At 50.6% G+C, this 26748-nt stretch overlaps 2 protein-coding genes and 1 non-coding gene across 8 annotated transcripts; all 3 read left to right on the top strand.

The window, feature by feature from the left end:
• TRNAG-UCC (transfer RNA glycine (anticodon UCC)) lies at positions 1-73 on the top strand. Its single transcript has one exon. It is a non-coding gene; the product is annotated as a tRNA-Gly (tRNA).
• Positions 74-2887: 2814 nt separating this feature from the next.
• Positions 2888-10997, top strand: KLK13 (kallikrein related peptidase 13). 3 transcript variants are annotated; one of them, XM_069551395.1, is made up of 5 exons: positions 2888-2939; positions 6832-7021; positions 7337-7383; positions 9152-9291; positions 10809-10997. In XM_069551395.1, the coding sequence occupies exons 1-5, from the start codon at positions 2888-2890 to the stop codon at positions 10995-10997; spliced, it is 618 nt and encodes a 205-aa protein (XP_069407496.1). The 3 variants fall into 3 exon arrangements, with proteins under 3 accessions (XP_069407496.1, XP_069407495.1, XP_069407497.1); XM_069551394.1 differs by having other exon boundaries at positions 7337-7605; positions 9155-9291; XM_069551396.1 differs by lacking the exons at positions 6832-7021; positions 7337-7383 and having other exon boundaries at positions 9155-9291.
• Positions 10998-20038: 9041 nt separating this feature from the next.
• On the top strand, positions 20039-25104 carry LOC138419140 (kallikrein-12-like). Of its 4 annotated transcripts, none has more exons than XM_069551403.1 (6): positions 20039-20673; positions 20838-20893; positions 21455-21614; positions 22460-22719; positions 23606-23739; positions 24644-25104. In XM_069551403.1, the coding sequence occupies exons 2-6, from the start codon at positions 20857-20859 to the stop codon at positions 24797-24799; spliced, it is 747 nt and encodes a 248-aa protein (XP_069407504.1). In that variant the 5' UTR covers positions 20039-20673; positions 20838-20856; the 3' UTR covers positions 24800-25104. The 4 variants fall into 4 exon arrangements, with proteins under 4 accessions (XP_069407504.1, XP_069407507.1, XP_069407506.1 ...); XM_069551405.1 differs by having other exon boundaries at positions 20445-20673; positions 21455-21581; positions 22463-22719; XM_069551404.1 differs by having other exon boundaries at positions 20445-20673; positions 21455-21581.
• Positions 25105-26748: the final 1644 nt, after the last annotated feature.

The raw sequence follows: 26748 nt of genomic DNA, 5'->3' as shown, positions 1-26748 counted from the left end.
TCCCTGGTGGTCCAGTGGTTAAGACTCTGTGCTTCCAATGCAGGGGATGCAGGTTTGATCCCTGGTCAGGGAACTTAAGATCCCAGTGCAACCAAAAAACAGGGGGGTACTGAACTCAGTCTCTACTCTGGGCCCAGTCCAGGGAGGTGGGCTAATTCCAAGGTGGGGAAAGACAGGGACCTCTCTGTCACCTTGAGAGGCATTCACAGGTATGACCCAGCCCACTCCCACCAAAACCTGATCCCAACACAGACACGTCTAGTGCTCATTATCAGTGTCAACGCACAATATCAGCTCAACCGTATTTCAACACTTCCATATCCAAACACTCAGTCTTGGCCTCTTCTCCAGCCCCAACCCAACTGGACTCCATCAACAACATTATTCCCAGACCCATCCCATCTACAACTCAATCCTATCCCCCAAACCAACTCCAACCCCACCTTCACCCCACATCCATTCTCTTCCCCCCACATCCATTCTCTTCCCCAAACTTGCAGGCTAGCATCAGATCCCCCCCACCCCCAATTACACCCCCTACCATCCTAAACCTGACCACAAACTTTTCGTCCTAGTGTAGGGAAAATTTGTGAAATGCCTTAACATGGACCCAATGATACCATCAATGGAACACTAGACGAGTTATGATTGGGTGGGGTCCCAACTTCCTTTACTGTCTGAGCTACTTTACCACCCTGTGAATGATAAACAGTTGATAGCAGGGCAAATAATTCTCGTCCATAACCGAGTGGATGACTTTTGTCAGGTGGAAGTACAACTCCCCCCCCACCGCCCCCCATATAGAATAGGGCTTCCTAGGTGGTGCAGTGGTAAAGAATCCGCCTGCCAATGCCGGAGACGCGGGTTCCATCCCTGGGCCGTGAAGATCCCCTGGAGAGGGGAATGGCAACCCACTCCAGTGTTCTTGCCTGGGAACGCCCGTGGACAGAGGAACTTGGTGGGCTACGGTCCATAGGGTGGCAGAAAGTTGGACACGACTTAGCGATTCAACAACAACACAGAATAAGCCACTTTTGCATCTCTTTGTTAGTTCATTTCAGCACTTCTTGTTGCCCCGATGTGTATGGTTCTTTGTAACACCTTACTAGCTCCATCACTCATTAGTGAATCCAAATAACATCTTTGACATATGTTCATTTTATAGACGCAGGGGTGTCATGATTAGAGCCTCTGTTTTTGTTTTAAAAATCTTTTACCACTAGATTTGACCCTTATATACAAACCTTTAAGCTCTCAATATGGCTCACACCAGTTTTGAGATGAAGGCTTACTCCATCCATCTCAGTTCCTCATCCCCATGACACCACCACTGTCTCTCCAGACTGCATCTGATCCCCATCTCTGGCTTTCTTTCAAATTCTGACCCCACTAATCCTCTCTAATCCCTAATCCTGCCTCCTCCACCCCCTGGGATTAGCTCACCCAGGATCCACCCAGGCCCAGTTCCAGGAGACGCCTTCTCATTCCTCAAACACCTAAAACCTCATCTCTTCCTCCTTCCTCTTCCCTCTCATCCAGCCCCCAGACGCCCCAGAGCTCTCTGATTCCTGCTTCTCCCTCCCCACCTATGCCCCCGTGGACTGCTTCATCCCTGCTCCTAAAAGGCCACGTTTATCCAAAATGTTGCTTTTGGGGATGGGTCTGAGGGATGGGCTGATGGTAAGTGCGGAGAATGGTTAAAATTAGGTAGGGAGGTGGGAAGAGGATGGAAAATGGCTGGGAACTGATGTATATTAAGAATATGGGTAGGGTTGGGTGGGAGGGACCTCCCTGGTGGTCCAGTGGCACAGAGGAACCTGGAAGGTTACACACAGTCCATGGGATCACAAAGAGTGAGACACGACTGAACGGCAACAAGGTTGGAGGGGAGATAAGAAAGTGGAATGGAAAATTGGGTTGATGTTGGAGAAGACCCCCCCACCCCCACCCCAGGGGATTTAAGGTGGATCTGGGGAAGGAACCAGGCTCTTCCCTTCTCTCCCAGATGGGTTCTGCTGCCTGAAAGTTCACAGTGGGTTCAACTTGGGTGGAGCCAGATCTGGGTCCTAGCTTGTCCTGGGAGCTCCGCCTCACTGAGAAGGGCCAAGCCCAGGCTGGGGGTGTCCGGGGACAGCCTGCTGAGCCATTGGGGGTGGAGAAGGGAAGGCCAGCAACAGGGAAACGCTGAAGGCGCTGGGGGAGGGAGTTCAGGGGTTAAAAGCCATGGGTTGAGGCTGAAATTGGAGGCAGCTGGCAGCAGAAGTCACGCGGGGCCCGACCCAGGTAGGGTCCGCCTATGGCAGGGGCAGGAGCACTGGGAGGGAGGAGGGTCGGAGAGAGCGGGAGACAGCTGAGTCAGGGAGATGGAGGCAGAGGCCAGAGGCAGGGTTCCAGACAGAAATCTGCAGAGGTTTGAGAGGTGAAGCAGAAGAAAGATAAGATGCTCAGTTTTACACCAGACATCCGAGAGGGGAAAGGTGCCTGCAAAGGTCAGAGAGGGGCAGGAGAGTGCACCAAGGATCCAGCCGGCTGGAGGGCTGGGGTGGGGGCACTGGCCACCCAAGGTGAAGGGCAGGCCAGAGAGCTGCAGCCCCAGGGAGGGATGTGCAAGCTGCCCCTCCCATTGCGTTACCGGGACCCCCACCCCACCCCCACCCCCACACACACACCAAGAATGGAACTGGGAGATGGGGGGTCGGTGCAGCTTCCAGGGTCAAGGTTTTCAGAGAAAAGCAGAGGACACTCAAGACTGGGAAACCCGCAGAGCAGAGCGAGCAGGGAGTATCCAGAGGGTAGGGAGTATCCAGAGATGGAGGGTTCTGGCCCTCTCTTACTCCCTTTCAACTTCGCAGGCTCCGCCCGCCCTGCCCCCCACCACAAAGTCACCATGTGGCCCCTGGCCGCCGCGATCTCTTTCCTGACGGTGGCCTGGTCAGGAGGTAAGAATGCAATGCGCGGGGGCGGAGGCGGGGTGGCCGCCGCAAACAATGGTAGGAGGCGGGAGCGGCAGGGAGCCGCAAGCTCCGCCCCCAGCCCGCTGGCGGGGGCGGGGCGAGTCCTTGCTTCCTGCGTGTCCCTGTGTGACCTGGTGACCCAGCTGGGGTCAGTCCATGCTCCCCACCTAGCCCAGACCTCTCCCTGGGGTATCCAGGTTCAGCTGGGCTTGCCCTATTGTTAAGCCTTGGAGACCTTCCACACCAGCCCTCTCACTGACTGGCGTACTCTGTACCGGAAAGTCCATCCCCAAGACCTTCCCAAGTTCAAGAGTTAGAAGACATAGACAGGGGTTCAAATCCCGACACTGCCACACTGAGCAAGTAACTTAGCTTCTTTCTTTCATCTGTAACATGGAAACATTACCACAAAGGGTGGTTGTAAATATTGAAAGATAGAAGGGACTGGGAAGTTAGTCGTCATTACTAACTCATTACTAGCTTTATTGGCTTCCCCGTGGCCCTAGTGGTAAAGAATTCATTCACCTGCCAATGCAGGAGACACAGGGGTTCCATCTCTGGGTGGGGAAGATCCCCTGGAGAAGGGCATGGCAACCCACTCCAGTATTCTTGCCTGGAGAATCCCCATGGACAGGGCACCCTGGGGGGCTACAGTCCTTGGGGTCACAGTGGGATGACTGAGTGAGCATGTGTATGAGCGTACATACACACACACACACACACACACACACACGCACACTGCTTTATTGGTAGTATTCTGTCTCTAGTCTCAGGCCCTTCCAGAACCTAGATTATTCTTTAGTCCTTGATAATCATTAGTGTTAGTTGCTCAGTCGTGTCTGACTCTTTGCAACCTCACGGACTGTAACCTGCCAGGCTCCTCTGTCCATGGGATTTCTCCAGGCAAGAATACTGCAGTGGGTTAACATTCCCTTCTCCAGGGGATCTTCCTGATCCAGGCGTCTAACCCATGTCTCCTGCATCTTCCAACTGACAGGCAGGTTCTTTCCTATCTGAGCCACCAGGAAGGAGACCCCAAACCTGATTCCATGCAGAGCTGGTCCCCAGATATTCCTCTCCTCCCATTTAAGTCCCCTTTCCCTGCCTTGGCAGGCAAGTTGTCTGGAAACCCCATTCATCCATTCATTCAACAGACAGCTGAGCACCAGGCACTGTGCTGGGTGCTGTACGCGTAGACAGAGTTCCTGTGTTCAGCGCCCAGAACCTAGCAGAGATGGATGCTGACATCATTCAGACAATTCCCCTAATAGTTAGTTAAAACTGTGATGCGAGGTGATGGTTTCAAGGAGCCAACCTGGAAGCCCAGAGATGTAATGGCAGTTCCTGGCCCAGAACCGGGGCCCCCAAAGGACTTGATGCCTGAGCTGGGACCTGAAGGAGGGGAGGTCCTCAGGCACCCATCACCACTCTTGGGCTGAAGGCAGGGTAGCTTCTCTCTTGTGGTGACACTCCTAGGACTCCCGTATCCCCTCCTGGGTGCCATGCCCTGGAGCTAGGAGCTCCACAGGCAAGGCTGATGGAGCCCTTAACAGCCTGGGGAGGTAGGTGCATGGTAATTACTCCAGTGTCATAGCTGAAAAACTCAAAGCTCTCAGACAGCAGGGTCCTGCCCCAAAGTAACCAGCAGTGCCTGAGTCAGGACCTTAATCCATGTGGCCCACCCTGTCCTCCACACCCTGGACTTTATGCTCTGGCAAACCATCTCTAGAGTAGAAAATGGCAACCCCTGCCAGGATTCCTGCCTAGAGAATCCCATGCTGGAGGAGCCTGCCGAACTACAATCTGCGGGGTCACGAAAGAGTTGGACACGACTGAAGGGACTTCACACAAACCATCTTTATTATTTTCAACCTAATGGTCTTCATCAGTTCAGTTCAGTTCAGTTGCTCAGTCATGTCCGACTCTTTGCGACCCCATGAATAGCAGCACGCCAGGCCTCCCTGTCTATAACCAACTTCCGGAGTTCACTCAGACTCACGTCCATCGAGTCAGTGATGCCATCCAGCCATCTCATCCTCGGTCGTCCCCTTCTCCTCCTGCCCCCAATCCCTCCCAGCATCAGAGTCTTTTCCAATGAGTCAACTGTTCGTGTGAGGTGGCCAAAGTACTGGAGCTTCAGCTTTAGCATCATTCCTTCCAAAGAAATCCCAGGGTTGATCTCCTTCAGAATGGACTGGTTAGAGGCAACTTTTTTTTTTTTTTTTTCACTTAGAGCATATTTGAAGTTAATATCACTATTCTAAGTGGAAAATAGCATCTTTTGCTATAAATAAAGGTAAAGGAAAAGGAAGACAGGAGACGTTTGGATGGCATCACCAACTCAGTTAACATGAATCTGAGCAAACTCCAGGAGATAGTGAAAGACAGGGAAGCTTGGTGTGCTGCAGTCCATAGGGTCGCAAAGAGTCAGACGGGACATAGCGACTGAAGAACAACAATGGAAAAGAAAACCAGTTCCGCACAATGAACAAAAGCAGTATTTATTGAATTGGACCAATATTGTTTTCAATTATAATGTTTATTGAATTGTCTGTTGATGATAGGCAATTTCCCTTTCTGACCTCCATCAATAATAGGCAGTTTCCCTTTCTGACCTCCCCCATAATAGGAAAGGCAGCTGGTTCTACTTAATTTAGGGGGTTGCCAGCCAAAGGCAACCTTCTGCTTCCTCCTGGTTTGAAAAGGTGACCTCAGCAAGACAAGAGAGATGTTAAAAGGATATGAGCACCATCATGAAAACTTTCTCCTGTCAAAATCAGGTTTGAAAGAGAAGTGATGATGACTCAGTTTCTGAGTGTGCAATTAATAGCACTCCCTGCTTCCTGAGTGCTTGCTCCACACCAGGTCCTGTGTGTGTCTTGAACGTAGGATCTTATGGAACCTACGACTGTCCGATGAGAGACGAACTATAACTTTCCCTCCTTTACAGCAGAGAAAACTGAGACTTGTACCCAGCCAGGAAGTGGCACATTCAGGATTAGACGTCCTTTTTTTTTAATTTTTTTTCAATTTCTTTGCTTATTTTATTTGTCTTGACTGCACTGGGTCTTGGTTGGTGCACTGGGCTTTCCCCAGTTGTGGCAAGCAGGGGCTATGTTTCCTTGCGGTGCTCAGCTTTCTCAATGTGGTGGCATCTCGTTGCAGGGACTCTAGAGCATGCAGGCTTCAGTGGCTGCAGTGCACAGGCTTAGTTACCCCTCAGCATGAGGGATCTTCTGGGACCAGGGATCAAACCTGTGTCCCCTACGTTGACAGGTGGATTCTTAACCACTGGACCACCAGGGAAGCCCCAGGATTAGACCTTCTTTGTCTCTCTGTGGACTGCTGTGCCTCCAACCTGGGTCTCCTGTATTGCAGGCAGATTCTTTACCATCTGAACCACCAGGAAAGTTCCCTTCACAGAGGTTATGAATGGTATTTAAGGTCATGAAGGCACTCCGTAAATGTGTTTAGAAAGCATGGAGGAATGGATGGATGGGTACTTCCTAGGTAGATAGGTAGGGTAGGCTCACCTCTACTCCTGGAAATCAATCCCTATGGTGGACCAAGAGAGAAAATTCAGGTGGGAAGAAATCAGGCTTCTGCTTACGTATCAGAAGCTTCCTCATTCCCCACACACTTCTTTTAACCTCCAGTGGAGGGTTTGGTGCTTCTAGAACGAAGAGACATCAACCTCTTCGCCCTGGCTCATCTCCACTGTGTAGAAAATGGCAACACCCAGAGACCGACACATGAATCATCAATTCCTGGCCACCCAGAGCAAAATTTTGACTCGCTCCCCAAGCCCAAGAACCATAATGCCTGGCCTCCTTTCCCTGTGAACCCCAATTCTCTAACACGTTCTCTCCTCTACCAGGCATCTCTCGGGAGTATCCCAAGATTCTCAATGGCACCAATGGGACCAACGGGTTCCTCCCTGGTGGCTACACCTGTACCCCCCACTCTCAGCCCTGGCAGGCAGCCCTACAGGTGCACGGGCGGCTGCTCTGCGGGGGGGTCCTGGTGCACCCCAGATGGGTCCTCACTGCAGCGCACTGCCTAAAGGAGTATGTGGGGCCTGGGGGAGTGAGGGGTGGGGATGAGACTGTAACTGGTGTGGTGCGTGGGCGGAGCTGAATTGGAGGATGAGGTTGGAGTTGGGCTGTGTGATGGGCATGGGGTGAGTGCGAGGTTTGGTGGAGACGTGGAGGTGTGGGTATGGAAAGGGAGTCCCGGCAGAGGATTTGGAGGGAACTGGAGTCAAGGATGTGGGAGCAGACACCTTTGGAAATAAGGAAGTGGGGTGGGCAAGGCTGAGACTGGGGATGGGAATGGAGGCAAGCTCCTGGACCCCTCTGACCACCTGCTTCTTGCACTCACAGAGGGTACAGAGTGTACCTGGGCAAGCATGTCCTGGCGCGTGTGGAGGCTGGGGAGCAGGTGCGGGAGGTGGCTCGAGCTATCCCCCACCCTCAGTACCAGAGCAGTCCCACCCACCTGAACCATGACCACGACATCATGCTTCTGGAACTGAAGTCCTCCGTGCAGCTCGCCAGGCACATCCAGACCCTGCCCCTCTCCCGCCAGCGCTGCCTGCCCCCCGGCACCTGCTGCCGGGTGTCTGGCTGGGGCACCACCACCAGCCCCCAGGGTACGCACCCGCATGGGTGGCCGGCGGCCGCACGGAGCTGCCGGGGAGACTGGGGCAGATACGGGAGGGCAGGTCGGAGCAGGAGTCTTCATAGATAAAACTAGATTTATTAGACATGGGATAAGTCATGAATCACATAGTGATATATAAAGGTGTATCTATCCTTCATGTAAATTTTAAAGTGTCAATATATAAAAATATAAATATGAAGTTATATAATGTTACATATAATGTATAGTTTTGTATATCCTTTATAGAATATATAAATAGCATATATGAATATATATAAACATAAATGTATATTTATAAAGAATATGCAAATGGGTGAATATATATCAAGTTATATTTATATTCTATATTTATAAAGAATATATAAATATAATTGTATATATAAGGTTATATTTATAGTCTATGTAAAGAATACTTAAATGTAAAGTTTTATTTATAAAGAATGTATAAATATAAATGTATAAGTATATATAGTTATATTTATAGTCCATGTTGAGAAAGAATATGCAAATCTAAATGTATAAATATATATAGCTATATATAATATGTCATATCATGTAAATGATTAGTTATATTTCCTTTTATAAATATGCATAAATTTACCAATACAGAGCTATAATTACATATGTTATATACCATATATAAAGTTATGTTTCCTTTATATAAATATATATAAACTTATATGTAAAATATATAATATATAGTATATGTACATATTTATTTGGATCATATTTATATGGATTGACATAGTAAAACATCTGTATATAAATATGTAAATTATAGAAATTAGATTTATTTCCTAAGCTATAAATGATATGTTTATTTAAATACATTGTATTCAAATAATATATATTATATATAAGTGTGTATTTAAATATATATGTATCATTTATAATTTAGAAACTAAATTTAATATATTGGTTATTAAGTATAATAAAATATAAATAAATACATCTTTTGGATATAAGTATATATATATATGACTGTAAGTTGAGCTCTATAGCAGCAAGAGCCTTTTGCACCTCCTTAGCCGTCCCTCACTCTCCCCTCATCTCATCCCCATGTCTCTCTTCCCAGCGTGCCCCACCCTTCTTCCCGCCACTCTTTCCTGCTCTCCTGCGTCTCCTTCCGTCTCCTTCCGTCTCTCCTCTTCCCTGTGTTTTCCCCATCTCCGGCTCTCTCTCATCACCGCTGCCTCTCTGTCTCTCCCCACCACCTTCTCTCCATCTTTCTGCATCACTTGCTCCACCTCTGTCCTCCCCTACCTCCCCTCTCATATCTCTTGCTGAGATGTGTTTATTTACCCCTGTACCATTCCTCTCCATCGTTCTCTCTACTTCTCATCCTTTCTTCCAGCTCTCCCCCACCTTCTCTCCACATTTCTGTCTTCCACCACTTCACCCAAATACATATCCCATCTCTCCTCCCAGTTTTGTCTTCCCATCATTATTTTCTACAGACTTGCCGCCCATCCAATTTCCACCCCATTAAGCTGTCGAGAATAGACATCCTTAGACCTTGCTCTCTCTCTCCTCCTCAGTGACTTACCCCCAAACCCTCCAATGTGCCAACATCGAGCTTCGCTCAGATGAAGAGTGTCATCGAGTCTACCCGGGGAAGATCACACCCAACATGCTCTGTGCCGGCACAAAAGAGGGTGGCAATGACTCCTGTGAGGTGAGGCCAAGGGGGTGGTGGGTTGCCACAAGCCAGGAGGTGGGGACTGATGCTTGGGGGGAAGGATTTGCTTCCAGCCTTGGGCAAACCAGTCTTTTGCAAGGTGAGATGTCTCTTAGCATAGAGAGTCAGGATAAAAAGAGGGTACCCACAGCTGGCAAACAGAATTCATCTTCAGCCTGGGCTTTGACTGGCAGTGGCTACCCAGATCCTTGTGTTGAGATATATAAATGTTGGATCTCCTTTGGTTGTGAGTGACAGAAACCCAACACAAACTAGCTTAAGCAAAACCTTGGCTTTTGTGACTGAAAAGTCCAGGATGTCTTATTTCAGGCATGGGTGGATCCAGGTGCCCACATGATGTTTAAGAATCTGTCTCTCTTTAACTCTCAGCTCTTCTGTTTTGGTTTCATTCTCAGCTAAACTTTCCCCATGCCATATAGCATATTGGCCCCAGCAGCTTTGGTCTTAAATCTTACCCTCTAAGGAACCATCTTTGAAAGAGAGAGTGTCTCCTTTCCAACTGTGTACATAATCTCTGAGCATGATTCTCTTACTAGGCTGACTTAGCATATCTGACCCTTGAACAACAGGGGTTGGGACTGCATGGGTTCACTTATACATGAAGTTTATTTCAATAGTAAGTCCTACAGTAAATACACAATTCAAGGCTGATTGAATCTGCAGATGCAGAACCTCAGACAGTGAGGAACAGCGTATATAGAGAGGGCTAATTACAAGTTATAGGGGGAGTTTTACTGTGCAGAGAATCCGTGCCCTTAACCCTTGTGCCATTCAAGGGTCGGCTGTATTGTGTCCTGAGGCACCACTCTAGCCAGAGCTGTGGGGTTCTCTGATGGACCAAGTCTAAGTCGTGTGACTAGCCTTGGGGGCAGACAGAGGCATGGACAAGTTGTATGGATTGAAAGTGGGAGAGAAGGCAGTCTCCAGATGAAAAAATCAGGAGGCTGTCATCAAAATAAGGGGAAATGGGTACCACACAGGCAAAACAAAATTTTAAAAAAACCTATTCCCAAGAGAGAGGGGCTTCTTAAGATTGAGTTTTGGTTTCATGGGAAAGGGTATGAGAATGAAGTAGTAATATGAGCCTTATCAGTTAGTAACGTCTGCCCTGGGCCCAGAGGGAGAAGTGGTCCTTCAGGTGTATTGCATACCCTACCAGGAGCACGGCTGGATTAACTCAATAGTAAGACGATACCAAGGAGCCGTAAAGCCGACGCAGGGTTGGGGGGTGGGGAGCGGTAGCAGGTGAGATGTGGGGCCAGAGAACCAAGAACAGTGGTGTGAGGTACGCCATCACCATTTTAACGGACTGAAGACCAGAAAAACAGGGAGAGACACAGAAATGTCTGTCTGTCTGTCTCTCTGTGTCTGTCAGCTTCTCTGTTTCCCTCTCTCACCCTCTCTCTGTATTCCCGTCTCTCTCTGTCTCTGCCTCTATGTGCGTCTCTGCCTTTGTTTAGGACACCCCGCCTCTCTCTCTTTCTCCCACTTAGGGTGACTCCGGGGGTCCCCTGGTCTGTAATGGAAAACTTCACGGCATCATCTCCTGGGGAGACTTCCCATGTGGGCAGCCCAACCGGCCTGGTGTCTACACCCGAGTTTCTCAGTATGTTCCATGGATCCAAGAAACAATCCGAAAGGGGAAAACTTGGCAACAAGAATGGGCGAAGGGCCCACAATAAAAGTCGGGTTGGCGTCCCTGCCCCCTTCCTCGGTTTGCCCAGCCCTTCTCTGTCCCTCCCAAAGTGTTCCACTTGCACTAGCAACCTATATTCTCCACACTTCCGATCCCAGCTGACATTGCATGTTTCAAAAGCATTCAGTCATTGTCAGCATCATGCTCTCCCAGACGCTGCATCACTAAACATCCCAGTCCCCTGAACGTCCCAACGAAGACAACATTCCAGATGTCCCAACTGTTTCAACATAAAACCTAGATCACCATCTGAATGTGCAATCTGTGGAACACTTGGATGCCTCCGTCTGCCCATCTCAACGATATTCTATCTTCTGTGAATGGAACTTCCTTGACAACATCCTATACCCCTTCAAGTATTTATTCACCGCCAATATTCTAGATCCTTCTATGTTTTGTACTCAAGAAGGTTCTAGACTCCCAAGACATTTCTTCCTGAAAATATTCTTTCGTCTGCAGCATCTTCTGCCCTGACAACATTATGTGCACCTCTGATTCATCACAGCTAACGTTGGAGCCGCATGATGGGGAAATTCCTGGAGACAGTTCTGGGTCTCCCCAGTTGTCCCATTCCTACCTACAGTCCATGTTCTGCCAATATTCCCTGTCTCTGAACCCCCATGTGCATTCAGTGTCAACAGTGCTCTAAATTCTAGGGTGCTGGTGCTGACTCTTCCAAGAGGCCTCCATGCTCCTTTGCTGATGTTGCTGTTCAGTTGCTAAGTCTGTCTGACTCTTTGTGACCCCATGGACCGCAGCACAATAGATTCCTCTGTCCTTCACTATCTCCCTGAATTTGCTCAGATTCATGTCCGTTGAGTCAGGGATGCCATCCAACCATCTCATCTCCTGCCCGCCCCCTTCTCCTCTTGCCTTCAATCTTTCCCAACATCAGGGTCTTTTCCAACGAGCTGGGCTCTTCACATCAGGTGGCCAGAGTACTGGAGCTTCAGCTTCGGCATCAGTCCTTCCAGTGGATATTCGGGGTTGATTTCCTTGAGGATCAACTCAGGTTTGGTCTCCTAGCAGCTGTTGTCCACCAAATCTTTGGTTCTTTTACCCACAATCTTTGTTCAGTACCCTGGGCTGTTACATCTTTGTCTGTGACCCTCAAGGGCGTGGTTCAATGCCCAAGTGGAAAGTATAACAAAGGCAAAGACCGTGAGGCAGGAGCCCGCCTGATGTGCTGGAGAAGAGGGTGCCGAGGTTGGTGTGCAACGACTACCATGGGCCAGGTGACAGCCGATGGTGCTTGGACCAGGGTGACATCCTCGGAGGAGTTCAGGGGTCAGATTTTAGATCTGTTTGAGGGGATTGTTACACAGCGTCTGTTGACTTCAGCCAGAGAATGTGAGAAAAAGAGGAGGGTCGAGGGGGCAGGAGGGATAAATTAGGCGCTTGGGATTGATGTAAACACACTGCTATATATAGAGGAGATGATCAACAAGGACCTACTGTATAGCACAGGGAAGTCTACTCAGTACTCTGCAATAACCTATATGGGAAAAGAATCTGAAAAAGAATGGATATATGCATATGTTTAACTGAATCACTTTGCTGTACACCAGAAACTATCTCAACATTGTAAATCAACTATACTCCAATATAAAATAAAATAATATTTTTTTAATGTTCAACATTAAAAAAAAAAAGAAGAGGGTCGAAGATGACTCCAAGACTCTGGCCTGAGCAACCGGAAGGATGGAGCTGCCATTTACTAAAATAGGAGGAAGCTGAAGGAACAGTTTTGCAGGGAAAGGCCAGGAGTTTTGGTTTCAAACTGTGTATCAGATAACCAAGCAGCCGTAAACTCTGCCCTCAGCGGTTTCACAGGAAATAAACAACACAAACTAAATAGCTGCAAATCGTGATTGTTGTTATTCAGTCGCTCAGTAGTGTCCGACTCTTTGCGACCCCATGGATTGTAGCCAGAGGCTCCTCTGTCCCTGGAATTTCCCAGGCAAGAATACTGGAGTGGGTTGCCATTTCCTTTTGCAGGACATCTTCTCACCCGGGGATGGAACCCATGTCTCCTGCATCTTCGCATTTGGCAGGCAGATTCTTTACCGCTGAGCCACAGCGGGGGGCGGGGGCGGGGGTGGGGGTGGGGTGGGAAGCCTGCATTAGCAATAATAAAAATAAATTAAAATAACAATAATAAAAAGCGATCACAAAGGATACGGAGTGACAGAAATACTGGCAAAAGATATACAATAATAAAGGTCACGGCAGAAGGAAATGAGGGCAAAAGGAAAGAAGGAAAGCAAAAGCAGAGGCTTGTACAGATCATTAACAATAATGTGCCACCAACGAGTTCACTTCTCCCCATCTGAGGATGAAGAACCGTCTCAGTGTGTTAATAAAGTTAAAGAGAACATCACCTGCTTCAGAGGACTCTTGCGAGGATTGATTTCATACGTGAAAGCACTCAGAAGAACACCTGGTACTGAGTGAATGCTCCCTAAGTGGCAGCTGTCACGAGTATTATTGTTATTATTGATGTCATTGTTATGGTGCCGTGTCTCCAAGGCTCCAGCCCCGAGCAGGTCGCCTTGGGTGGCAGCTGCAGATCTGAGAACGGGAGGCGGCGGCCCAATCCTTCCTGCGGAACAGAAAATAATGACATACCTGAACAGGAGGCTCCGATTGCCAACAGGACTTTAATTCGAGAAGGCTAGCCAGGTGGCAGGCTGTTCAGACCGCCTGCCTCCCTGGCATCTCCCAGGGACTCTGTAATCACTTGCCCGCTCCTTCCTGTTCTGCCCCAGGGGGATTTTTAATAACAATGAGATCCTGTGCAAGAAGGAATTTGGAGGCCTGTGGAGGGAGAGAGGAGGTGAAAAGATGGGTGGTGGGGAAGAGGGAGACCAAAGCAAAAAGAGAACACACTTCCTGTCATCAGTCCAGCAGATAATACCCTCTCAGATCTTTCTCTTGAGGCCTCAGTTGGGGAAATATCAGTTCCCCCATTTTACAGCCATGTGGACCTATAGACAATCCAGCAGTGAGTCGAATCCCTCCAGGCTGATGGAGACACCTTCCTGTATTTCTCCTCTGAGAACATCCCCAGGGACATTCCTTACCACCCATCACTCACCTCTGCGCCACCCCCGCCCCCCTGCAAGTCTGGAAGGACGCCGGTCCAGACCAAGCTGAGCCACTGCCCCACTTGTGAGGCCCTGTTTGGTTTCACTTTTTGCTAAATTAATTAATTGTTTGGCTGTACTTGGTCTTCATTGCTGCTCGGGCTTGTCTCTAGCTTTGCTGAGTGGAGGGGACTACTCTCTGGCTGTGGTGAACGGGCTTCTCCCTGCGGCGGCTTCTCTTGTTGCGGGCCACGGGCGCAAGGATGCGCAGGCTTCAGTAGGTATGTGCTCGGGCTTAGTTGCCCCATCACATGTGGGATCTTCCCAGACCAGGGATCGAACTCGTGTGCCCTGCATTGGCAGGCGGATTCTTAACCACTGGACCACCGGGGAAGTCTACGTGAGGCCTTGTTTAAGGGACTAGGCTGGACTCACCAGGTGAATGGGAGCAATGGGCATATGAGCCCACAATTTCATCCTAACAAATTCAATGTTAAGATAAAAGAAGCAGATGGGTTGTGAGCAGGTTGAGGAGGTTGGACACTCAAGTCAGGCTTTTTGGAGGAAGGGAAGCACGCATTCATGCTAAGTCACTTCAGTTGTGTCCGACTCGTTGCAACCCTGTGGACTGTAGCCCACCAGGCTCCTCTGTCCCTGAGGATTCTCCAGGCAAGAATACTGGAGTGGGTTGCCATTCCCTCCACCAGGGGATCTTCCTAACCCAGGGATTGAACCTGAGTCTCTTATATCACCTGCAGGCGGGGTTCTTATATCATTGGCAGGCGGGGTTCTTTACCACCAGCGCCACCTGGGAAGCCCAGGAGGAAGGGATAATGAAGGATAATGTAGTCGCTCCCACAGAAGTAGGATGGACTTCCTCATCCAAGGGTTGGTTCAGATGCCATGATTCATGATGCTGCACATGCACCAAAGGGTCATTTCCACCTCCAAGGGGGTGACCACAGTTGGCACTGTAAGTGGGAGCCTAGCTAGGGCCACCACCTTGTCAACTGAAAAAAAAAAAAAACGCACAACCTCAAAGCTGAGAATTAAGTTTTATTTGACAAATATACTGAGGACTTAACCCCAGAAGACAGCCTCTCAGAGAGCTCCAGGGGACTTTCCAAGAGATAAGGGAGGAGCCAGGATACACAGCAGTTTTTGCAACAAAAACCAGGTAGTTGGAACATCAAGAGATTACTGTTAAATAAAGAAAAACAAATATCCCCAGTTAGTGAATTTCTTGCTTTTCTATGTATGTTGCTGTTTAGTCACTAAGTTGTGTCTGACTCTGTAACACATAGACTGCAGCACGGCAGGCTTCCCTTCCCTTCACTGTCCCCTGGAGTTTGCTCATATTCATGTCTATAGAGTCGGTGATGTCATCCAACCATCTCATCCTCTGTTGTCCCCTTCTCTTCCTGCCCTCAATCTTTCCCAGCATCAGGGTCTTTTCCAATGAGCCAGTTCTTCGCATCAGATGGCCAAAGTATTGGAGCTTCAGCTTCAGCATCAATCTTTCCAATGATTATTCAGGGTTGACTTCCTTTAGGATTGACTGGTTTGATCGCCTTGCTGTCCAAGGGACTCTCAAAAGTACCACAGTTCAAAAGCATCAGTTCTTCACCGCTCAGCCTCCTTCCCCTACCACTTGGGAAATTCCAAAAAATTTTAAAACCTCCATGACCAGAATCCAGGAGGAAAATCAAATGCATACCAGGAACCCACAGGAGGGGTGTGAGCTGGACCAGAGAAGTCTCTAGATGTAGAAAGATCCCTCCAGGGCTTTCTGAGTGGTGGACTAGGTGGGGAGGGGCAGTCAGAGGCTGAGAATCCAGGTAGATGGCTTGGGTGAGGGTCTAGGAGGAGGGAACAAGGCCAGCTGGGGCCAAGTTAGGGTTTGAGAGAATCGGAGACAAGAGGAACAGTGTGAGGAGGGGTAAGAAGGGCAGTGTCTGGATTCAGCCTAGTTAATCGGTAGGTGGTGGGACCTCCTTGAGATAAGACGCAGAGCTCCTGGGGGACACAGAGGGAGATGGGCTGTGAGCATGCCTGAGGGCCATGGCTGCAGAGGGCCAGAGCTCAGGAGCCAGGTTTCAAAGATGCAGAGGAGGAAGTGTTCGAAGCCCTCTTTGGGGAGGATGATGCCTTCAAAATCTTCCCTTTCTCTCCCTGCCGAAAAGTCAGAAAAGAAAATAACAGAGTTCGGAGGGAATAGAAATGTGGCTTTAATCCTCAGCTGTTGGACGGGAGAACAAGTAGGCTTGTGCCTCAAGAACTGTGCCCTCCCACCCCCACCTTCCGTGAGGAATGTGGGGGATTCTGTAAGAGGAGGGCTCGCAGTCAGGGGTAGGTGATGGGGAACAAAGGTGGAAAGATCTTGTCTTCTTCCTCTTGCCTTATTTCAAAAACAGCCATGGGCTGGCATCAGGCAGCCCAGTAGTCGGGTGGTGATTGGGTCTGGCAGTCCTGTAGCCCACTGTCTTCTGTGCATTGTTCTTTCTGTAATGCAAAAACAGAAAAACTACAAGCGGTGGTCTGCGAAGAGAGTGAGAGAAAAGAAGCTGGGTTCCAGAGAGAAGAGTCTGGGCAGGGGACCGGGGGGATGGTGGAGCCAACCACAAAGATGGATAATGTAGGGTCTGAGAACAGGTCGGTGGGGAGAGATGGCGAGGTAGGTCTAGCTTGTCCAGAGGGCTGTCGGATGCTCAGGAACAAAGCTGGGGAGAGACCTGAGAACCAGCCTGCCCCAGGTGATGGGTGAGACTGTCAGCTGTACACACTCAGGTGCAGAGGACACGGCTTAGGACAGAGCCCTGGGAACACCCTTGTTTGTACTGACACTGATGGAGGAAAAAGGTCCTATTCATGAGGGAGGCTGGGAAGGAGAGTCAGGAGTAGGAGGGAAACCAGAAATGCACGGTGTCCCAGAAGGAAGCCGGGAGAGGAGGGGCTGGCCGTGTTTTGAACACTGCCCGAAGCTTGAGTAAGACGGGGACAGACAGGTGACCTTTGGATTGCTCAACATGGAAATCTCTGGAGACCCAAGAAAGACTGTGGCTGTAGGGTGCAAACAGTGAGTAGATCTCCATGGAGAAGTTTTGCTGGGAAGGATGCTAGAAAAACAGGGCAATACCTGGGAGGGGGTGTGGGGCTGTGGGTTCTGATTAAACTCTGTGACCCCAGCATCACCCAGCAGAGGGTCAGGTAGGTACACAGGGCAACCGCGGAATGTTTGTTGAGTGAATCAATGAGACAGAAATAGAATGAGAAGTGTAAGGATAAACTGAAGACTGCAGAAAGATTCTGTCATGTCAGCTTTGAAACCTTCTTTATAAAAAGAAATGAATGGATGGGGCAATCTTACTCATGTCTGCATTTAGAATACATGATACCCCATCCATCATTATTGAAATTTTTTTCATTTGTGGCTGTGCTGGGTCTTTGTTGTTGCTGTGTGTGGGCTTTCTCTAGTTGCAGCGAGCTGGGTTATACTCTCTAGTTACAGAGCTCAGGCTTCTCATCGCGGAGGCTTCTCTTGCTGCTGCAGAGCTTTGAGCTATTGGGCCCGCAGGCTTCCGTAGTCAGGCACACGGACTTAGCTGTCCCGAGATATGTGGGATCTTCCCGGGTGTGGGATCTTCCCGGCAAGGGATCGAACCCATGTCCCCTGGATTGGCAGACGGATTCTTAACTACTGGACCACCAGGAAAGTCCCCGCAAACATCTTTAATGTCTGTTTTCACTTTTTTCTTGAAGTGTGGTTTACGTTGTTATGTTAGTTTGAAGTATACAGCAAAGTGTTTCATATATATATATTCATATATACTTTTTCAGATTCTTATCCATTGTAGGTTATTATAAGATACTGAATATAGTTCCCTGTGCTATACAGTAGTCCTTGTTTGGTTGTTTTTTTTCCTATTTTATATATAGTAATGTGTTTATGTTAATCCCAAACTCCTAATTTATTTTCTCCCCTCCCATCCATCTTTTGTTGCCTTGTTTGCTGACCCCAAGGGGAAGTGGTGGGTAAACATTTAGCTTCCTCCCAGACGCATTTGTCTGACGGACAAATAGAGGACAAGACAAGAGAGTGTCCCATGGTCCCCAGTGAGTCACGAGATGAACTGAGGTTTCAACCCTGTCTGTACATTTCCAAAAGCTCACTCTCTTTCTTTGAAACCCACAGCAACATCTCTACACTCATCTATTCACAGGTATATTTCTTCAGTTAGTCATGCTTTTGTTCATTCACACACTTGGGAAATGATTAACAATACAAGTTCTGGAGCCCGTCTGCCTGGGCTCTAACTCCAATTTTGCCTCTTCTCAGCTGTGGGGCTGTGAGCAAGTGGCTTCATTCAGTTGCCTCTCAGTTTCCTCACCTATGGTGGTCTCCGTGTTCGGGGACGTCACCCCTGAGTTCTCCCTATAAATGGGCTGCATAGTGAGCTTATGATGATGCCCAAGAGGAAAGTGTGAGGCACGGGGACTTGAGAGCTCTGGGGGGCTCCCCGGGAGAGGTGACAAAGGCTCTCGGCGCTTTTCTTGAAAGCAGGAGGTCTGTCCTCTTTGAGCCTCCAGCTACAGAAAGGAATTGGCTTTATGTGGAGGTCACAAGCTGCAAATCTGTGTGTCAAAGAGAACCACCAAGCACTCACTCCCCATCCCCACTCCCCGTGGCCCCAGGCGACCACTGAACCACTTTCCTTCCATCTCCACCAGTTTGCCTTTTCTGAGCATTTCAAATAAACGAGATCGTATGGTTTGTGGTCCTTCGTGACTGACTTCTTTCACCCTCCACAGTGTTATCAAGGTTCCACCCACGGATGATGCTGGTTTAGTCTCTATGTTGTGTCCGACTCTTTGCAACCGCATGGACTGTCCCCCGCCAGCCTCCTCTGTCCATGGGATTTTCCACGCAAGAATACTGGAGTGGGTTGCCATTTCCTTCTCCAGGGCATCTTCCCCACTGAGGGATCTAACCTGGGTCTCCTGCACTGCAGGCAGATTCATTACCGACTGAGGCACCAGGGAAGCCCTTCTCCATGGATAGCAAACATCGGTACTTGTTCCTTTAATATTAATAGTTGAATATATAGTGGGCTTCCCAAGTGGTGCTAACCAGCCTGCCAGTGCAGGAGACGCAAGAGATGCAGGTTCGACCCCCTGGGTGGGGAAGATCCCCTGGAGGGAGACAGGGCTACCCACTCCAGTATTCTTGCCTGGAGAATCCCATGGACAGAGGAGCCTGGTGGGCTACAGTCCATGGGGTCGCTAAGAGTCAGACATAACTGAAGTGACTTAACACCCATAAACGCCATGGTAGGGACAGACATTTTATTTGTCCACTCATCAGTGGATAGGCATCAGCTTAACAGGTAGAGGGTGTTCTTTGGGGGTGATGAAAATATTCTGGAATTAGATGGTGGTGATGGTTGCAAAACATTCTGAGTACAGGAAAATTCACTGCATGGTAGACTTTAAACTGGTTCAAAGGCTGGATTTTTAAAAAATATTTATGTATTTGGCTATGTTGGGTCTTAGTTCCAGCACGCGGGATCTTTCATAGTGGGCTTAGTTTCTCTGAAGATTGTGGAATCTTAGCTCCCTGACCAGGGATCGAACCCATGTCTCCTGCATTGGGGACTGGACCACCACAGAAATCCCCAAAATCTAGATTTTATGTCATGTGAATTTTATTTAAGAAAAAAAAAAAGATGATGGCAGAAAGAGAATGAGAGAGAAGGACTCTGCCCTAAATCTCTTTCATCCTCCCTCTCTGTTCCCTATTCCATTTCTTTCTCAGTGGAAGTACCCATGCAAAACAATTTTCATGGAATTTGATAAATCGACCTGATATCATAAGACCTGTGCTCTGAAAGCCAGGAAAAGAATTGTTTGCATTTTAAGACTTCCGTTAGAACCAGACTTCCTTAGATCCCGGTTTGGAAATTCCTATCTCACCTATTTTGAAATCTCTTCCCTTTCCACCTCTTCTTTCTCGGGCTCTCTCTGCCCTCAGTTTCCCTGACTCCCATTTCTACCCTTCCCTGAGTCCCAGGGATCCACCTCCCCAACCCTCCCTGAGGCTTGTCACTGGAGTCAGGATTAGAACTCGGCTCCCAGTTGGCCGTGAGTCAGTGGCTGCTGGCTGGTCTGGAGAGGAGGGGAGAAGGAGAGGGGCTGGGTCTTCCCTCCAGAGTCATCCGGGCCTCCTCCCCCCTCCATTTAACTGTAAATCTCAGTCAAGTGTCATTAGCCTAGAAGAGTTTTCCCGGGATTAGAGGGCGCCCCACCCCATGACTTCCTTGCCCCTTCCCTCAACCCGGAAAAACAGCATGGGCTGGGACAAAGAGAGTTAAAAGCTGTGTCAGCCGCTGGTCTGGGACAGACAGACAGAAGGAGGGAGACAGGTGGACAGCATGACATGTGGACAGCGGGAGCGTGGACTGGCAGGGTAGCCGGCAGATGAAAGGACAAGCTGGTGGGTGGGTAGAGATAGCAGAGAGAGAGAGACGGACAGGCTGATCGCAACAGACACCTGGAGGAATCGGCAGGCAAAGAGACCAGGTGAGAAGGAGGCAGGCAGACACCGGTGGGAGGCAGGGTGGGGAGGGGACCCTTGAGGGGGTGGGCGTGTGGACCGTCCCCTCCTCGTGGAGTTGCTGGTGGAAGGGATGGGAACGGGAGGGTCCCCTTGCCATCTCTGAGATGCTGCATCTCGTCCCCCCCAGAACCTGGAAGTGGTCCACCATGAGGGCCAGCATCTTTTTGCTCCTGTGTTTCGTTGGTGAGTCCCCCAGAGGGAAGGTGGGTCCCTCCCTCATGAGAATGCCGAGCACTGAGGAGGGGAGGGTGGCTGGCAGGTCGATGTCTCCATTCATTTCCATCTCCCGGGGTCATGTGCCTCTCTCTCCCCTCCATCCTCTCCCCTCTGTCTCTCCCTGTCACCACGTCTCTGTCCTTTCTCTCTCTGAATCTCTATTTCTCTCTGTCTTGAAGCATCACTCGCCTCTCTCTTTCTCTCTGTGTCTCTGAGTGTTTCAGTGTGTCTCCCTGCCTTTGACCCGGCCCCCGGCCCCCGCTGTCTCTCTGTTTGCTTCTTTCTCTCACCTTTCTCTTACCCATTCTGTATCCCTCTTTATTTTTTTCCAGATTTATTTATTTGCCCGCATTGGATCTTAGTTGCAGCACGTGGGATCTTCGTGGCTCATGTGGGATCCTTCATTGAGGCACGCAGACTTCCCAGCTGTGGCTTGTGTGAACCAGAGCTGCGTACTCCTCTTTCTATCTGATCCATAGTCTCTAAGCCTCTGACCCCCATCTCTCTGCCCTGTGTCCCTGTCCTCAGGGTTCAGCCACGAGGCCAAAGAGAAGATCACTAATGGCACAGAGTGCATTCCTCACTCTCAGCCTTGGCAGGTGGGGCTGTTTGAGGGCACCCGTCTGCGCTGCGGGGGGGTCCTCATTGACCGCAGGTGGGTTCTCACGGCTGCTCACTGCAGCGGCAGGTAAGCCCCCACCTGGGAGCCTCCCTACCCCGGGTGGTCAAAGGGAGCATGATGGGGAGGGGAGGGGCTCACAGGAGTAAGGAGATGGTCCTGCAACAAGAGAGCCTGAGGTTAGACCGGAAGTAGGACTTCCTTACAATGGGCCTGGGGTGGACCTGGGTGGGGAACTGTGGGGTGGAGGGCAGGGGCCTTGCAACCTGCCCACCCCACCCCTATATTCCCTCATGGCTCATTTCCTTCCCACACGGTGTGTGTCACCAGTCTAGTGTCCCCTGGCCCAGTCTGAGCCGTGGACCCATGTCTAACCCAAACTCTCTGTGCAATGTCAAAGGCTACACCTGGTACCTCTCTGGGCCTCAGTGGTCCCATCTGTAAAATGAGGGGATTGGGCTTTATAAGTCTGACGCTCTCAGATATGGATGGAGAGACAGAGAGATGTGGGGACAGGGAGGGACACCAGCAAGACAAACAGAATCTACTCATTATTTCCCCCTTCATTTAGTTGACAATAGTGATGACCCAGGCCTTCTGCTGGGTGGCAGAAGGTACCCCATTCCGGGGCAGTGAACAGGACTAACAGACATCCCTGCCTCTGTGGGCATCACCAGCTAAGAGAATCAGAGTCAGAAAGTGACACAGGGGCTTGGAGAGGACACACAGGACAAACGCTGGAGAAGGAGAGATGGCAGTGTGAATGGAGACCGAGAGATGGGAAGAGACAGAGCGAGCGAGGGCAAGGGAATGAAGGAGCGAGAGAACAGCCAGCAAGGTGCAGAGCGGCAGAGAGGGGCAGGGGGGCTGGGAGCACCGGGACAGCCCACCTACCACCCGCCGTGCCCCCATAGCAGGTACTGGGTGCGCCTGGGGGAACACAGCCTGAGCAAACTGGACTGGACAGAACAGATCCGACGCAGTGGCCTCTCGGTGACCCACCCCAGCTACCGAGGCAACCTGGGGAACCATGACAATGACCTCCGGCTTCTGCGACTGGGCACCCCTGTCCGGCTGACCACCAGCGTCCAGCCCCTGCCCTTGCCCACGACCTGTGCAACAGCTGGCACCGAGTGCCACATCTCAGGCTGGGGCACCACCAACCACCCATGGAGTAAGGGGGTCTTGGGGTCAGCAGGGACAGAGCTGGGGGTATAGGGTGAGAGGTCAAGGGTCTTGCCTTCTCAGAGGAAGGATGGATAAACGGTCCCCCATCAGGATCATGCCCTGGGGTCTAAGAATATGGTGCATCAAGGGCCTTGGGAATCAAAGTGTTTCAGTGGTTGAATATGGAGTCGGAAGTCATGGGTCAGGGATGAGATCAGAGGTGGAGAGATATCAAGGGTCATTAGACAAGAGCAGAAGGCATAGATAATAGGATCTTGGGGTCATGGGTCATGGGCTTTGGTGTCAGTCACTGCGGAGTTGAGGTCATGGGACCCAGATGTCGGCCGCAATCTGAGGACGGAAACTGGGGTTCCATCAAGCGTCACTAGTCCAGGACTGGAAGCCATAGGGTTTGGTGTGTGGAGCCAAGGGTTAGAGGTCATGGAGTCTGGGGTCAAGTAAACTAGGATCAGAGGCCACTTTGGAGTAGGAACCAGTGGTTTAGAGGATGCAGAGCCGAGGTCAGAGGTTAAGGTGAAGACACAGAAGACGGAGAGAAGACATGAGGCCAAGATGGGCTCAAAGGGTTATTTTAAAAGACTGGAGGTCAAAAGTCACAGTAGCTGGGATTGAAGGAGAAGGTCAGGTCTGGAGTTACTATATCTGAGTCACAGGCTAAAGGTCGGGGGGACTGGGCCAATGAATTGAAATCAAGAGCCACTATGTAATCAAATCATCTGAAATTTAAAGGCCTGAGGATTGTCTTGGAGATCACAGGGAGGGAGTGGAGGATAAACTTGTATCGGGCTTTTCCATGTGGCCTCTTTGGGGGAGAGGGGTGCAGGATGAGGGAAGCACTGGGGGATCCTCCAGCATCCATCTTCCATCTCCAGGCCCGTTCCCAGACCGACTCCAGTGCCTCAGCCTCTCCATCGTCTCCAATGCCACCTGCCGGGCAGTGTTCCCTGGGAGAATCACTGACAACATGGTGTGTGCTGGCGGCGAAGCTGGGGAGGATGCCTGCCAGGTGAGCGACTTGCAGGCAACACCCAGGATGGGAGGAAGGGGAGGGAGAACGGGGTGGGGTGAGGGTGGGGGGCGGAGAGGGCAAGTCAGAGAGAGGAGACGGGGAGAGAGATGAGGTCAGAAAGGAGAGGCACAGAAAGCGCCAGGGAGAGAGCCCAGGGAGTGGAGGGCAGAGACAGGGAGCGCAGGTACAGAGCAGGAGAGATTTGGGGTGGGGCACAAAGTGGGGGAGAGCAAAAGGTAGCGGACATTCGGAGCTCAGGCAGGTGACCGCATGTCTCTCCAGTCCTGAGTCTTCCCAATATCATCCATCCTCCTGTTGGTGCTGGCCCAGGTGAGAACGATTCCTGGATGGAGCAGGAGAGAGGGGCTGGAGGGCTCTCTCATTCTGTAATTCCACTAGCTTGTCCTGTTGGTCCTCCAGCTAGAAGGCTGCCCCTCCCTACTGGCCAGGGTCCCAGCCAGAGTCCTTGAGAGGACTCTTGAGATGTCCAGTCCTCCTTCTCTACCATTGGTCACTGGTACCGGTGTCCACTTCCCTCATTGGTCAGGGCCCCAGCCATGTTCCTTGAGCCCGCATGGAGTCCCGCCCTCCCCCACTGGGATTGGTCATTGGTGCCTGCACTCTCTTCCCTCATTGGTCAGGGCTCAGGCATTGTCTCTGAGAGAACCCTCTACCCTGGCATAGAGGCCCGCCCTCCTTCCCTGGGATTGGCCCCTAGGGACAATGTGTTCTCTATTTAGTCCCTGTTGTCCTCTGGGAACCTGGCTATGCTTGTTTTCTCTGATGATAAGGCTTGGAGCCACCGTCCTCAAGGCCCAAGAAATGGGTGAAGGGGCAGGAGGCAAACTGGAACAGGGTTTCCCCATGTTCACACCATGCTCCTTCACCTCTTGTCTTCCAGGGAGACTCCGGAGGTCCCCTGGTGTGTGGCGGGGTCCTTCAGGGTCTGGTGTCCTGGGGATCCGTGGGGCCTTGCGGACAAGAAGGCATCCCAGGGGTCTACACCAATATTTGCAAGTACGTGGACTGGATCCAGACAGTCATGAGGAGCAACTGACCTGCTGTCTGCATCGTCATATCTCAGCTTGGGGGCCACTCTGACCCGCAGAGCGCCAACACCGTCTCCATCGTCACCTCTAGCTCCCACTCTTCTTGAGCTGGGACTCTTCCTGGCAGAACTCCCAACTTCAGCCAGCCCTCCTAAGACCCACGGTTGAAGCAGAAGAAGTGTGTGACTGTCTGGAATAAACAAACCTGGAGGAGAGACTGTGTCTATTTGAAAACCTCTGCTTGTTGAGATTAGAGGGAGGGCTCATCAGTTACCTTACCCACAGGTGTTGAAATAAAGATGAGAGAGGTTAAGGGTTTTCCCTCAGGAGCCTCACGTGAATGCACTAGAGAAAATTACATTAGAAATTAAGGCCATTTTTCTCCATCTGCCACAAGAGGAACTTATAAGTTTAGAGCTTATAAACTTTTCAAAGGGCCATGAAGGACCTGACATGGGGCGGTGTGTGTGTGTGTGTGTGTGTGTGTGTGTGTATGTGCATGCTGGAGGTGGGGGGGAAGGGACAGGGTTGTCAGCTCCAAAATAGCAAATGAAAGCTGCAAGATCAAAATTCACTACCATTTAATTAAATGTCTATAAAACATAATGTTCTTCCCACAAGCCAATCGCAACTTGGCTCACCCGGAGTTGAGCATGTGTTATGTTTAATGTGGGGTGCAGGTCTGTTTTGATGTCTGTGATGCTAGAGGAGGGGGTGTAGCCCTAGAAAGCAAAAGGACCCAGCCTTAGTCTTAAAACAGTTCTGCCCACCTCTTAGGGTCAGTCTTCATAACCTCTCCAGAAGTTAGAAAGAGAATTTCTTCTCCCCAGTGAATGGAAGGGACACTTGAGATGGGAGAGGGAGAGGGGCAATCAGGACAGCCGTGGCAACATTTTGCTGGATGCCTACTGTACCCGGCTCTCCTTAAGTCTTCATCCCAACCCCCTGAGGCAGAGCTGTCACCCCCACCTCACAGATGAAGAAACTGAGCCTCAGCCGGGTGGAGTCCTTCATCCCACGTCACTGTGGTAGGAAGAGGCAGTGCCCAGATTTGGGGCCAAGGCTGGCTGCTGTCAGAACCCAAGCCTATCCCCTAGTCTTGCTTCACATCTCATTAGGGGAGAGAGGAGGGCAAGACAGAGGGAGATCTAAGTGATAATAAACAAGCCTGCAGAAGTAGGGATCGGCACTTGAGTTTTGCAGGGGGGAAGCTGAGCTGGCTCAGATTCCAGAAGTCATCGGACCTACGTCACAGAGTGAGTAAGGGCCACAGCTGGCTCCCGAGGACCCTGGGAGAAGGGTGGGCAGGGAAGTGAAGCCCCGGAGGAGCCCTGATGGGGAGGGGTGCCAGCCCAGGGCGGACTTCCCTCTCCTGGGCCTGGAATCCCACAGGCCCCAACCTGCCTCCCCCACCCTCCTGCCTGCCCCTCCACCTGGCAGCAGCCCCACCTGTGTGATGCCCGAGTCCCCCCACCCCTTGGAACGGTGAAGGAAGGGGCCAGGGCCACCCCTGGGCTTGGGGGCTGTGGGAAGGGAGGAACAAGGACAGGAGACACAGCCAGACTGGGAGAGGAGGAGGACTGAGAGGGATTTAGACATGGATGTGGGGAGAGATGGAAGGACAGGGATGGAGGGAGGCAGGGACGAGAGAGAGGCACAGAAAGACGGAAAGAATTACAGGAGATGTGCAGGGACTGGGAGGGAAAAACAGCACTGGATAAAGAGAGAGAAAGGATCAGGAAGAAAAATCACACACACACAGAGAATTATAGGAAAGTGGGAGAGATGAAGGCGGATTCACAGTGACTGGGAAGGAAGCAGACAGATGGATGCAGGCGTGTGAGGGGACACACGCACAGAGCAGACAGACCTGGGGACACGACAGTGGCAGGTGGGCAACACATGAAGGGCCCGGGCCAGGCTGGGGAGTGCCCCCACACCCTGCCCCCCGGGCGCT

The sequence above is a fragment of the Ovis canadensis genome, chromosome 14, assembly GCF_042477335.2.
Source record: "Ovis canadensis isolate MfBH-ARS-UI-01 breed Bighorn chromosome 14, ARS-UI_OviCan_v2, whole genome shotgun sequence".
Lineage (NCBI taxonomy): Eukaryota > Metazoa > Chordata > Mammalia > Artiodactyla > Bovidae > Ovis > Ovis canadensis.
This window is presented reverse-complemented; position numbering and strand designations above follow the sequence as displayed.